The 14507-nt window shown below is 39.4% G+C and overlaps 1 protein-coding gene across 8 annotated transcripts in view; it reads left to right on the forward strand.

The window, feature by feature from the left end:
• The window catches only part of ATG7 (autophagy related 7), a 246801-nt gene that overhangs the window by 91139 nt on the left and 141155 nt on the right, over nt 1–14507 (forward strand). For all 8 annotated transcript variants that reach the window (XR_009448517.1, XR_009448518.1, XM_059663587.1 and 5 more), the window contains one exon: nt 3180–3260. Coding sequence is in view for 6 of the 8 variants with exons in the window: in XM_059663587.1 (XP_059519570.1) it covers nt 3180–3260 (81 nt within the window). In the remaining 2 variants the exon portion in view is untranslated. The remainder of the gene's footprint in view (nt 1–3179; nt 3261–14507) is intronic.

Raw genomic sequence — 14507 nt, forward strand, 5'->3', positions numbered from 1 at the left:
ACCTGGCAACCCTTTCATGCTGATATCTGTATGATCAGTCACGCATCTCTCAGGTGACAGACAAAGGAGAGAATGAGTGAATATGACTTGGTTTACCACAGTTAAAATCTCAGGATATTGTACTGTGAATATTTTTATGTCTTTCTGCTTTTGTTGATGCTTATAATTATTAAATTTTCATTTTTTTACTGTATATTTTCTTTCCTTTTTGTTAAATTTTCATTAACATTTCATGTCCGTTTGTTTTTAGTGTTTATAGATTAAACAGTACAATAGACATGTACTATATATAAGAAAGGTTAAAATGGAATTATTTGGGTGTCTGGAACTGATGTGAATTAATTTACATTATTTCTAATAGGAAAAAATGATTCGGTGAGGTTCCATTGTATTTTAAAAAATTTGACACACCTCAGAGCTTTATATTAGAAAAATTAGTCAACAGCAGAATGTTACACTAAATGGAAGGGAGAGAGCTCACCTGTGAAGATACCCGTTAGGAGTCTGTTGACATTGGTTTGAGAAGAAGGCTTTCCTCTTTTAAATTACCTAAAATTGGAATTACTTCGATTAGAGTTCTGGATCTTCTGATACCAACTTGATGAATTTGAAAAGCCTCACATGCACTTGTTACTCTACTTCATTTCCTGGGACAATGAATCACAGTTTCCTAGTTAAGAGCTGTCTGGCTTATTAAACAATTGCTTGGCCCACCCATTCAATTCAGCTCCTTTTTCTTCTATGGCTCGCCATCTGTGTTATTGTTTTTATTTTCTTTCCTTCCTCCCTTTCCTTTTTCTCTCTTTTGTTCCTAACTGGGTCTTCTGTCTCTCTTTTTATATAACAGAAAGAAAGTTTGATATTGGTTATAGAAAGACAAGAGAATGAAGAAATCTTTCCATGATACCATATAGATGGTGTCAAGGAACATTTTTATGGAAAATATGCTACTAATGATAAAATTTTTTCCAGGTAAATTTTGTATTAAATGAAAATTCTTTCAAGCCTTTGACTTCCAGATCTCATGAGGATCTCAGCATTCCCATTTGTGTCTTGCCATTAAAGTCTTCTCTGCCAGTTTGTTGTCTTCTGTTTTGATGCCCCGAATAGCAAACTTAAGACCATGACTGTGCCTCAAGTACTGCATTATAAGTGGCCACCACATTCCTGAGACAGAGGGAACTAAAAGATTGTCAACATTTCAGAGGTTCAAGATGAGGTTATCTAAATTTTCCCAACTGTATGAATTATCATTTCTACCAAACACTTTTGTTCTTGGATTACATTGATAAGGACATTTAAAAGATGGCTACAGGCATTTTTTTCAAGGTTAGATTTTTCAGTATGCACATGTAGTTACTGTTAGCTGCAGTGGGTATACAGATAGAGTTACCCAAATTCAGAAGGAAGCCTGTCTCTTTAAAGCAATGGTTCTCAACCTTCCTAATGCTGCGACCCATTAATACAGTTCCTCATGTTATAGTGACCCCCAACCATAAAATTATTTTCGTTGCTACTTCATAACTGTAATTTTACTACTGTTATGAATCGTAACATAAATATCTGATATGCAGGATGTATTTTCATTGTTACAAAGTGAACATAATTAAAGCATAGTGATTAATCACAAAAACAGTATGTAATTATATATGTGTTTTCCGATGGTCTTAGGCGACCCCTGTGAAAGGGTCGTTCGACCCCAGAGGGGTCGTGACCCACAGATTGAGAACCGCTGCTAAAGAGTCAGTCAAGGCTCTGTGTTTGTTTTGCGGGGAGTGTTGGTAGGGTGGCTAAATACGACACTGGTGTATGGGTTGGTTCTTTTACGCTATGCAAGTTAAATTTGTGTTGAGACCTAATATTGAAGACTAATGCTGTGATATCCTGAGGGAAGGGGAAAGAGGCAAGGGGGGATAGAAAATAGGAGTATAGGGGCTCAGGCCCTGGCCAGGTTTAGAGTCAGGGAAGGCAACTTTGTTTCTTTAATTGAATTTATTGGGATGATAATTGGTTCACAAAACCATACGGGTTTCAAGTGAACAACTCAAAACATCATCTGCACTCTGCATCATGTGCCCATCACCCTAAGCAAAGTCTCTTTTCGTCCCATCCCCTCAATTTGCTCACCTCTTCCTATCCCCCACCTGCTTTCCAGGAGGCCTACTTTTGAATCTTAGCTGTCGCTTTGTTTTCCTGACCTACGTTGCTTCACCTGTGCAGATTTTGGAGAGTTTGCCAGGCATATTTTAGTGATAATATTTTAATGATATATACAACAGTTTAAAACTCCCCATTTTGTGTAAGTATAGTTCTAGAGGTATATGTTCTGAATAAATTACTTAAACTTTGTGAAACCTGGTTGTGGCTGATACTCAGTAAATCAGTGGTTCTCAACCTTGGCTGCACATGAGAATCACCTGGGAATCTTTTTTAAAATCCTGATTTCTGGGCCTCATCCTCCGGAAATTCTGTTTCTTTGTTACTAATGTTGTGGCCTCATCCCATAACAAAGAAACAATTTCCGGAGGATGAGGACCAGAAATCAGGATTTTTAAAAGATTCCCAGGTGATTCTAACGTGCAGCCAAGGTTGAGAACCACTGCAGTAAATGGAAATCGGTTGTAGTCCAAAAGTTTATGCTCAAGGTGGCGCTGTTTCCCCATACATTTGGTGATGTTTTGCATTGTATCCCTATGAGTTCTAAGTGAAGCAAATAACAATATATATTTAGGACTGTGTTTGTCTTCTATAGCCCCCAGGCCTTCTTCCCTTGTGGGACCCCACCCAATATCACATCCTAGAAATACACACTTCATATTTACTATGACTTACATATGAGAGTTGTCATAATAAACTACTTGATCTGTTATGTTTTTGAAAACATTTATAAAAATGGAACTTCAGATTTTATAGCTTTCTTTTTGTATTTTGGAGTCAATTATGAAGTCTCAAATATGTGAAACGCTTGTAGGCCCTGGTTCGTAATGGGATAAAGGCCCTAATATAGTTCTTCCTCACGCTGACTATATAGTATAGTTATGCTGAACTTCATTTTTGCTAGTAATCTGTGTCAAGACCATCATATGAATTGTTTCCAGCTTGTCTGAAACTACACATGTATTTTACAGGTGTGGTCATTCCGAGCTTGATATGAATGTTTTTGTTTTGTTTGTTTTTAGATCCGGGGATTTCTGTCAAGATTTGATAATGTCCTTCCTGTCAGCCTGGCATTTGACAAATGTACAGCTTGTTCTTCCAAAGTAAGTCATTCTACATTTAAAGGACTTGTCTTTTAAAATAAGCCCATCAGCCTTACCAATCAGAGGCATTCAAACCAACTGAGGGCTTTCTGGGGGAGAGGTGAGAGTCTAAAAAACCAGCAAGGAGTTTTCATTTATCTGTGTTCATTCTCAGAGTAACCAGCCTGAGACAATTTAATTTATAGTGTATGTGTATAGAGAGAGACGAATTAGATATTTTAGTTCTGTATCAGTACTTGGATCTGGTAATTTTGGCTTGAACTTGATCTTCTACTAGTCTTTGTTCTCCCCCAGAGGCTTCCTCCCTCCCATTGACTATCATAGAGCAACGTTTTTTTCCTTTTGTCTCAACTTTTTTTTTTTAATTGAATTTGCAGGGGTGACATTGGTTCAAGTGTACAACTCAATAAAACACCATCTGCACATTGCACCATGCACCATTGCCCCAACCAAAGTCTTTTCTGTCCCCATCCCACCTCCACCTACCCCCACCCCACTTTCCCTCCGGCTATTACCACACTGTTGTCTGTGCCTGTGTGTTACATCATAGAGCAACTTTTAAGTGTTTCTCAGAGAATGGCGGATACTGGGCAGTCTGGTGGTGTGTGTTTTGGAGAGCTGTATAATGACAAGGAAGAGTAAATGGAAATTAGGGGCCTGGAGGGCGAGCCAATAAAAGTTCAGCTTTGATCTTTCCAGAGGCTCTAAAAATAGAGCTGGTATGTCTTCCATTGTAATAGGAAACGGCTGATATATCTCAAAACTACAGTGATGGCATCTCATTTTTAAATAGGCTTTGAGATAGTCTGAGTTATTTTTACATGTATGCTGTGTGTTAGAGCTAATTTCCTTTTGAATGTCTCTTTAAGCCTCTAATATCCAATGATTTAACTTATGATTTTTTAAATAAAACTTTCATGTTCAGGTATTATACAAAATAGCGTTGGGGTCATTAATCCCAAACTCTGGCCTCTCAGTTGTAATTTGGGACTTCTTTGCTGAGTAGCCTACATCTGGCAGTATAGAAGGGATTAAGTTCTAGAGAAATTCTCTCCACTCTGAGTTGACAAACCTTCTTTGAAAACTTCATTTGGGTCATATCTTATGAGAAGAACAATCCTGACCAGTTTCTCTAAAAAGTTAACTCAAATTTGACAACAGTGTTGATAAATTTGGTTCATTTTAAGTGTTCAGAAAATTAGAGTAACTTTTTTCTTCAAATGTAAACTAAGCTCCTGCTTTATCAAGTGTCTGTGTTGAGATTTAAAGCATACCATTTGTCAGTAGTTACTCATGAGCACATTCTTTCTGCAGTATCATATCTGCTCAAGTCAAGACTACAGGGATGTCTGTGTGTGCGTCTGTCTTCAGAAATGCAAGTTTTAGGATTATATGCTTTTTAGTGGAGCACATTTCTTTTCTTTGAATGACTGAGCTAATTGGTCTCAAAATAATTTGGCAATAGTATTAATTTTCATATAGAAATCATTTGGCACTGGTGCCAGTTCTGTGGCTTTATATAGATCTGGCTAATCAATGAAATAAAGATAATTGGGCTCTCTAAATGAAATGCAAACATTCATTCTTGTTCTATTTCTAATTAAGTTAGCTCCTGAGATACTGTTTATAAAAGAATCACAAGCATACCAGCTAACTGAGGACGCTTATATTTTCTGAGAGAATAGCTTTGCATTTTGTTTTCACACTTACTGTAAGCATTGCATTAAATATATGTATCACTTTTTTGTTAGCAAAATTATTTCCTTTGGTGGTCATTCTTAGAGCCCTGCTTTGCATAAACATGCTGGACGATTTAATACAAACTGACTTGGATTTTAACAGCTGTGCTATTCCCATAGCGATCACTTTTCATGTGGTCAGGTATTAAATTTCTTTTGTGCTGGAAAGGTTGCTTCATTGGTACACGTATTTCCTTACAGTAGAAACACAGCATTTACTTACTCGGCTAACTTCTTTATTCGCATGGGAGAATGTCATTCTCTATTATCTGCAAACCCAACATTAATACTTTGAAATGACAAATCCAATTACGTTTTCGTCTTTGTGCATGTGAATTTTTCTTAATGCATAGTTAGCATAATATTTTTATACTGAGTCATATAATAGTTGTTATTGTTTCAAAAAGATTTTTGGGGGCTAAAAATGACTTTTGAAAAATTCTCCTTTGACATCTATGAAGTAATTTTTTCCTTTGGTAGTTTTCAGTATTTTTCCCCCCTAGAACTGAGGCTATACTTGTCTTGATTTAACCACAAATACAGAAAGATTGGGGAGGTGAATAAGCTCAGCTAAGTAATAATGTTCTTGATCGTGTTTGTGTGTGTGTGTGTGTTTGTGTGTGTGTGTGTGTGTGTGTGTACCTTTTATAAGGCCTGACGTGTGGAAGAACACAGTTCTCTGCTTCCATGGCAGGGAAGGTGGAATCATCTACATGTAAACCATTCTTACCCTGTTTGATCTTAGCTTGGCAGATAGCCAGGTGAATTGTTCTGTCTTACAGAAAAGCTATTGAAGAATCTGGAGGGAGGGGAATGGTGAGGAGTTACTTTCATTCCAATTTCTGTTGATTACCTTGCAAGATTTTCTAAAATGACAGTATCGACCACTGGGACTTCAAAAAACCCTATTGGAAGGTACATGAGTTGTTTTTTAGTTCTAAAAAGGAATTTAGAGCCAACTAGAGCTTTGTGGAATTACTACCAGAGGAAAAAGTATCATTTTGAAACAAATATGTGTATTCTTGTTATTAGCCTTTCACCTGAATATTTGGCGGGGGGGGGGGGAGTTAGGGTGTTTTATTTATTTTGGTTTTTTAAATAATTTTCTATTTTGATGTAATTTTAAGTTGCAAGAATAGTACAAGGAATTCCTGTATAACCTTTACCCAGATTCACCAATTGTTTACCTTTTCCCCTATTTGTGCCTGTGGGCTCCCTTCCTCCCTACTCCTCTACTTTCCTGTCTCTTAAAACTTGGAGAGTAAGTTGGAGACATTGTGGTCATTTACAATTACATACTTCAGTGTATTTCTTAAGAACAAGGGTATTCTCTTACCTAAACATAATACTCTTATCAAATTCAGGCAATTTAATGTTTATATAATACTATTCTCTAATCCACAGTCTATATTTCAAATGTTGCTATTTGAACCAGTAGTGTCTTTTATAGGTTTTCCCTCCTAGACCAGGATCTGATTCAGCATCAAGCAATTGCATTTAATTATTATGTCTCTTTGGCTTCCCTCAACCTGGAAAAGTTTCTTAGCCTTTCTTTGTCAACTTCAGTATTCTGATATTTTGCCAGTTATTTTGTAGAATTTGCCTCAATTTGGATTTGCCTAATGTTTTCTTATGATTAGGTTCAGGTTCTGATTTTTTGGCAGGAATACCAGAGAAGTGATGATGCATCCTCGTGTTAGGAGGCACATGATGTTAACCCCTTGGGCGAAGTTAATTTCCCCCTTTCTATATTTATAACTAACATCCCCAACAGTGAGAAACCTGACTCCCATTACCCGGGATATTTACTTACTTGCTCAAGTCTAGATTACACAGAAATTAGTTTCAAAATTTCTATCCCATATTACTGCAGAAAGGAAACCTACTAACTAGAGTTTAATTGTGCATGGTTCTTTTTTTCTAGGTGAAATTTATATACAGTGAGAATTCTATAAGTTTTGACAAATGTATCCATACCCATGTAACCTACATTTCAATCAAGACACTGAATAGCCCTAGCCGGTTTGGCTCAGTATATAGAGCATCGGCCTGCGGACCAAAGGGTCCCAGGTTTGATTCCAGTCAAGGACACGTACCTTGTAGGCTCTTCCCTGGCCTGGGCCTTGGTCAGGGCTCGTACAGAAGGCAGCCAATCTGTGTTTCTCTCACATCAGTGTTTCTCTGTCTTTCCCTCTCTTTCACTCTCCCTAAAAATCATTGGATAAATATCCTCGGGTGAGGATTAACAACAACAAAGACATTAAATATTTTTATTACACCAGAAGATTCCCTTGTACCCCTTCCCAGTCAGTCTTGGGGGAGGAGGGCAGCATATTGAATATTGTGACCATTCTTTCCCTATAAGGAGAACGCCCAGCACATTCCGGTGTTTTATGCAATAATAGTCTTGTTTCTGGAACCCAGAAGTTGTCTAGAAACTTCTCTCAGATCTGCAGTCAGGAGCAAGACTGGTAGGGAGATGGCGAGTAGGAATCATGTTAGCTTTTATCATCATTTGATAAATTATACTTTCTTTTTGCCTTTGTCATAGCCAGCCTATTCATTTATCTTTTTATATTATATAATCCTACCTTTTTTCTGTCATAATTCTTTGTAAATTAAAAAGTGTGAAATACCAATACTGTTTAAACTTTTAGAAAAAACTCTGTCCCAAACAACCTATTGCCTAAGATTTCTGCAAATGTACCATTTAGAGGATAGAAAGGCAAATCATAGATTTGCAAAGGAAAGGTTAAAGCAGGGGTCCTCAAACTTTTTAAACAGGGGGGCAGTTCACTGTCCCTCAGACCGTTGGAGGGCCGGACTATAGTTTAAAAAAAAACTATGAACAAATTCCTAGGCACACTGCACATATCTTATTTTGAAGTAAAAAAACAATACGGGAACAAATACAATATTTGTATTTGCATGTGGCCCGCGGGCCGTAGTTTGAGGACCCCTGGGTTAAAGTCTTACTGTATGTTTGTTAGCAGACATTCATTTATTCATTTGGCATTTAAGGCCCTGCTGGGTGCCAAAGATACAAAGATTCAAATAGCCACTGCCCCTAAGGAACTTTGAGTGAGACAGACATATAAGCCAGTGATGATTTCCCTTGTATTGTGATATGACCTGCAGTCAAGGTATATCCTCTTATTATGGTATCCTGATACCTGGGAAGGCCTTCAAGAGAGTGACTTATGAGTTGATGTTAAAAGGATGAGTAGGGCCCAGCCAGTGTGGCTCAGTGGTTGAGGGTCAACCTATGAACCAGGAAGTCACAGTTTGATTCCCAGTCAGGGCACTTGGCTGGGTTGCAGGCTCCATCCCGGTGCAGGGTGTGCAGGAGGAAGCTGATGAGATTCTCTCTTATCAATGTTTCTATCTCTTTCCTGCCACCCTCCCTTCCTCTTTGAACTCAATAAAAATATATTTTTAAAATATGTATATAAATTAAAAATATATACATATCTATACTAATAAAAGGGTAATATGCTAATTAGACTGGGAGACCTTCCAGACATTCTTCTGGACAAAGCCATGATGGTGGGGCCGAGGTAGAGGTGGTTAGAGGCCAAGAGGGGCGGGCAGTTGTGGGTGATCAGGCCAGGATGGGATGGCAGTTGTGGGTGATCAGGCTGATGGGGGGCGAGGCTGTTGAGGGTAAGCAGACGAGCAGGGGGACCAGTTGGGGGCAAGCAGGACATAAGTGGGGGTCAGTTGGAGGTGATCAGGACAGCGTGTGGGGGGCAATTTGGAGTGAGCGGGCCAGCAGGGAGGCAGTTGGGGGCAAGCAGGCCAGTGGGGAGAGAAGGTGGCGAGCAAGGGGGGGCAGTTGGGGGCAAGCAGGCTGGTGGGGGGCATAGTTGGGGGTGAGCACACTGGCATGGGGGGCAGTTGGAGTTGATCAGGCTGGTGGGGGGGCACTTGGGGGCGAGCAAGCCAGTAGCGGGGGGCAGTTGGGGGTGAGCAGGCCGGCAGGCAGAATGGTTAGTGGCAATCAGGCAGGCAGGCAGGCAGGCAGGTGAGTGGTTAGGAGCCAGCAGTCCTGGATTGTGAGAGGGATGTCCGACTGCTGATTTAGGCCTGATCCCTGTAAACCAGCAGTAGGACATCCTTCGAGGGGTCCCAGATTGGAGAGGGTGCAGGCCAGGCTGAGGGACACCCCCCCGCCCCCCGTGCACAAATTTCATGCACCAGTTCACTAGTATATGTATAAAAGGATAAGTGGAAATGTCTAGAAACCCATGGGAAAGAGGACAAGAGGAAGGCATTCTGGCTGGGGGAATTGAGTGTACAATAGCCAGGGGCAAGAAATGATAGCACATTTATGAAGTTGTTTAGTATAGCAGTTGTGACAGTGCTTGAGACACCTAATTCCCTACAAATTGTCCTCTTGTCTTTGTGAATTCCATTTCAATTTCAGCTATTCTTGAGTTGGAATCTGGTGTACTTTAACACTTGAGGCTGCTGTTTTGAATTTTATAATTCCATATAAAACTTTTTCTTACCTTAGGGGGTTTCCTAGCTTAAGGAATCCAGCAGCTGCAACAGGGTGGTGTGGAGGCCAGGAAGTCCGTCAGGGGATTTCCAGGGTCCTGGCTCTACTCCCTTGCTGGCCTGCTGAGTGACCACAAGCAAGGTGCTCCCCCCTCTTTCCGCCTCCATTTCTTCTTTTGTAAAATGAGTCAATTGGATGAGATAAGCTCTGGCTCTCTCTTAACTCTCAAAGTTACTAGGTTTTATATCTTTTTATTTATCTTATTCTTTATTCCACTGCAATCCATTTTAGTTATTTTTTAAATCAGAAAAATACATTTAAGGATAAAAAAAAACACCCAGATAATCAACCATATTCCAACCAATCAGATCACTGTTAGCTGTTGATCTTTACCCTTCTTGACTTAGAAAAAATCTATATGTATGGAGGTACATATAGATATTTTTTCTCTCTGAACATTCTTATAGTAAGTTTGAAATTGGCTTTAGAGAAAGGGATTTATGGTACTGCATCAAGGATACTCCCTGCTCCTCTGATATGATAGGGTTTTAAATCTCAGTCATTTACAAGGACTGGCCAGAGCCCAATCGGAAGAGCTCTCCAAAGCTTGTGCCAGGAATTTTTGCATACAGCTTCTCAGTGGCAAATATTACTCAAAACTGGACTGCAGACAGGTTTTCCTTCTCCTTTCCAAAAGGGACATAAATCTCTGATTTGGAAAATGATGAGTAACCCCCAGGTTCCCTTTTCCTATCTCATTTACCCAGTGAGACCTCGAATCTTCTGTTTTAATGTGTGATGGATTCCATATGTATGGTTGTGTGGTGTAAACTGTATCCCACATCTTGTCCTTAGCAACTAGTGTTTCTCCAATCTCCAGAACTGCTTGGTTCCCAAAAGGAGATGGAATATCCAGCCAGAGCCAGTGTGGAGTATTTAGTTACAAGCTCTAACCTCAGAGCTCTTGGCTCTTCACCTCCTTGAAAAACCTTGGACATTTCTCCCTTTGCTTCAATTTCTTCATCCATAGAGTGGGGAAAATATTTTCTGTTTCCCAGGGAAATTGCAATGGCTGACATGTCTCCAGTTCCTTGTGACTAAGTACCAAGGCCTTTGCCCACTCTTGGGACTGATGTTGACATCAGAATTAGAAGGAAACAAAGACCCCTGTGATTGCATTTTGTCTCCTGGGGTCTTTGCAACCCTTTCTGGGCTCATTGTTTATTCACAAACAGGTATAATGAGAGTCCTGATTGAAGGTCAAGGCTGCCCTGACTTTGAAAGGCTGCAGAAACCGTCCATCACAGCTCACGATGACTGCCGCTAAAACCTTTTCCGTGATTCCAGAGAACTCAGCCTTGTTTATTAGTTCTGAGCTGTGGTCTTCTGAGACCTTCTGAGACCACCTAATCAGTAGTTAAAGTTTGTGCTAATTCCTAGTACACCTTTCACTGTCACCTGTGGTCAAAGACACACCAGCTTTCCTAAAGACATTTTTTTCCCCTTATAGGATCCTTTTTACCTTCCAGACCAGAAAGTTTAGGACTGTGTATTCCTTACATGGTTCCACTGGCTGTTTGCCCCAAACGTGTTCTTCAGGTCATTGAAAATATGGGTTCCTTTTAGTTTGGAATTAATCTCATTCACTTTTAGCCTTTCCCCCAAGCCCATCCTTTAACAAAGTGTTCTTAAATTTTTTGAGTCATGGACCTTGCTTAGACTGATGAAAGCAGTACACCCTGCTTCCCTGAAATAGGCAGTCAAACCCAGTTTTGCAGGCAATTTCAGTGGCTATATGAAGTCCCTGAAACATGCCTGTGGATTCTAGTGGATCACCCCTGCTCCATGCATTTTTCTTTGGTACCATTTTCAAGCTCTCCTGGATGAGACACCACAGACGAGTGTTGTAGCCAGCCCCAGCCCCACCATGGCCTCTCTGTGTGGCTTTGAAATGTCACCAGCTCTCCTGGGGGACTCATTTTTCTCAACTATAGTGAAGGGAGATGCAGGAGCTGATATACCACTAACTTTTGTTTTATGGTTCTGAGATTGTAGAATTTCTTGATCAGCTATTTCATTTTTTAAGCCCAACTGCATTCCACTGGGGCAGGGGTCCTCAAACTACGGCCCGCGGGCCACATGCGGCCCGCCGAAAACATTTATCCGGCCCGCCGAGTGTTTTTGCTGCCGCTGTGTGCATAGGAATTTGTTCATAGTTTTTTTTTTAAACGATAGTCCGGCCCTCCAACGGTCTGAGGGACAGTGAACTGCCCCCTGTTTAAAAGTTTGAGGACCCCTGTACTGGGCGATAGGGAAAAAGAATGACTTTGCTCAGAGTTCTAAGAGTTCTTCCTCCTCTGGTGGTGCATTGATTTGACTCCTGATGGGCACAGAGCCTCAACTATCATCTGTTCATGTTCCTTCTTTCCTTTTTATTTATATAATACATTCATCTTCTTCCCTTCGCCCTCCACCATTAACATCTTTGGAAAGTAGAGAGGAAGGAACGTGGTAGTAACAGCTGGATTTTTAAAATAAGGGAGCCATCAGTTTGAATTGGGAAACTTTTTATGGATGTACATGCTTGTACACATGGGTCATAGATAATATACATGGCTATTTAAATTGAATGCTTAGAACACTCAAATACATATTTATGAGTTTATTTTAATGACTATTGTTATAGCAGTCCAATTCAACAAACATTAGAGCTCCTATTTCATGACATATTTTTGAGTGATACAAAGATGACTAAGGCAGCCTCTGAAGTTTTTGATGACATTGTTCTGGACAAGATAGTAAAGTTATATTGCATGATAATAGGGTTCGAGCATATCAAATTTTTTAAACATCTTTACCAAAGAGAAGTTCCTAGCTTAGAAGAGGTAATTAATTCCTAGCAAGTGGTAGGAACTAATTAAATGTGTTTTGAATGGTGAGAAAAATGAATGAATGATTTGGTAGAGAAATAAGTGAATGGCACAACAAGAGGGGGGGAAGGAAGATAGCCTGTGCGCTCCAGGAACACAGAGTCTGAAAGGTAGCTAAGACTCAGTAGCAGAACACCCTTTGCTTACTAGTATGGAGGTATGATTTATCATGAAGCTATAAATGGTAGATATTATTAAATGCTGCATTTCAATGTTCTAAATATTTATTCAGCTGAGTTTCTTTCCAGCTTTTACTATCTCCGTTGCTTTAGTTGATGCTTTCGATGATTTGTTATTGTGTTGGAAGAGCATTTCCAGAGTATATTAAAACAGGCAGCCTTTGGGATTCATCAAAGATGATTTAGCCTTTTATGAAAGGACACTTTTTGGCAATGAGTTCTTTGAAGGGTTTTGCTTGCTTTCCTTAGGATTTAGTGTCTCACCAGGTTATTTTTCTAAAGGGCCTTTCAATATCATGTCCAGGCTTTTCTAAAAGTACTTACAACAGTCTTCTTTTGCTAGAGAAAATGTGAAAAACTGTTTGAGAACATATTATTCCTAAAGTTATTATCCTTATAACTTGTTTATATAACATTTTATGTGATGCTAGAGATAAATTCTAAAATGTCTGGCCTTCCATAGTTTTAAATGTCTTTCATCATAAAAATTTTGTTAAAGTTTTTTTCTTAATGAGAAAAAAAGACTACATGTTTCTTTTTTTAACATCTCGAGCCATCAGACTAAAATTGGAAAATATCTCTTCTGTGGTCCTAAAATGACTGCAACTGTGCTAAATATGAACAGTCATAGGAGAACAGACATAGCAAGTTTTGCAAATTAGAGGAACCATCTTGACATTATGGAAGTGTATATCCAACAGTCTTGAGGAATGACCGCGTCATTGGGATAACTGCCCATTCTCCCATGAGGACTGCTTTGAAGGGTATGTTGAATAGGTGCAAGGCCTGTAAATAGAACTTACCTGTCATCATACTTCTAGATCCCTTTGTAGTTGACTCTGGATTCACTGGGGCATTTAGATATTTTTAAAATCTTTATCAGCACTCTTAACTTGGGATAGAGATCTATATGAAAATATTTTTTTTTTGTTATTTGTAAAAGCAGGAGAGAAAATTTGGGTTTCTCCCAGTTCTCAGTTGTACTTAACATTTCTCTTTCTTTTTATGTCAACTCGTTCATGAAGGACCCTGAAGGGAGATGGTAACAAAAGTGGGGATTGAGGCAAGTAGCAATTATGAATCGTTGCATTAATACCTCTCCCATATCCCAAATGTGGAACATGAGCTTATCATTGCTCTTTCTTAGAGAAAGCCTGGCCAAAAAACCATCTATAAGATCTAACTAATATGTGGAACCTAATAAACAAAATAGAACCAGAGGCATGATACATGGGATAGACTGGCAAATGTCAGAGGGAAGAGGAGTGGGAGAGACTGGATAAAAGGTGAAGAGATTAGCCAAAGAACATATATGCATAGCCCATGGACATATATAACAGTGTGGTGAAGGCTAGAGGAGGGGATGGTCAGAGGCTGGGTGGAGGTGGGGAAAAGGGGGGTAAAGGAGACATGTAATAGTGTTAACAATAAAAATAACAAAATAAAAACTATTCATAGGATTGCTACTGTGCCCATATCCAGATCTTCTGTTAGTTCAGTTTGACCTGACAGATTTGTCTTCAATCACAATGCAAGTGGATTAAAAAAAAAATGAATGCAAAATGGCTTACTGGTAAATAACGTACATAAGTAAGAAAACAAAACCACACTGCATCATTTGGCTATAATGGAGGAGTAAGAGTTTTATTTCACATCTGTTCTTTGCCTAATCACTCTCTGCTTCCTATTATTGAAATTATTCCAGTAGGCACTTATACCTGAAAAATGAGACCTACATCACCCTATTATACTCCCTGCACAGGGACTACAAGTCCCAAGAAATGGGCCCTTTCATGGAGTTCCCTGAGGGAGGCACTGTGCGTGTTTCAGCTCTGCTGAGCTAGCTTAGAACAGTTGACAAGTTCTTGGGAAATTGCTTCAGATCTCACAATATTTTC

The sequence above is a fragment of the Myotis daubentonii genome, chromosome 14 (genome assembly GCF_963259705.1).
Source record: "Myotis daubentonii chromosome 14, mMyoDau2.1, whole genome shotgun sequence".
In the NCBI taxonomy this organism is placed as follows: Eukaryota; Metazoa; Chordata; class Mammalia; order Chiroptera; family Vespertilionidae; genus Myotis; species Myotis daubentonii.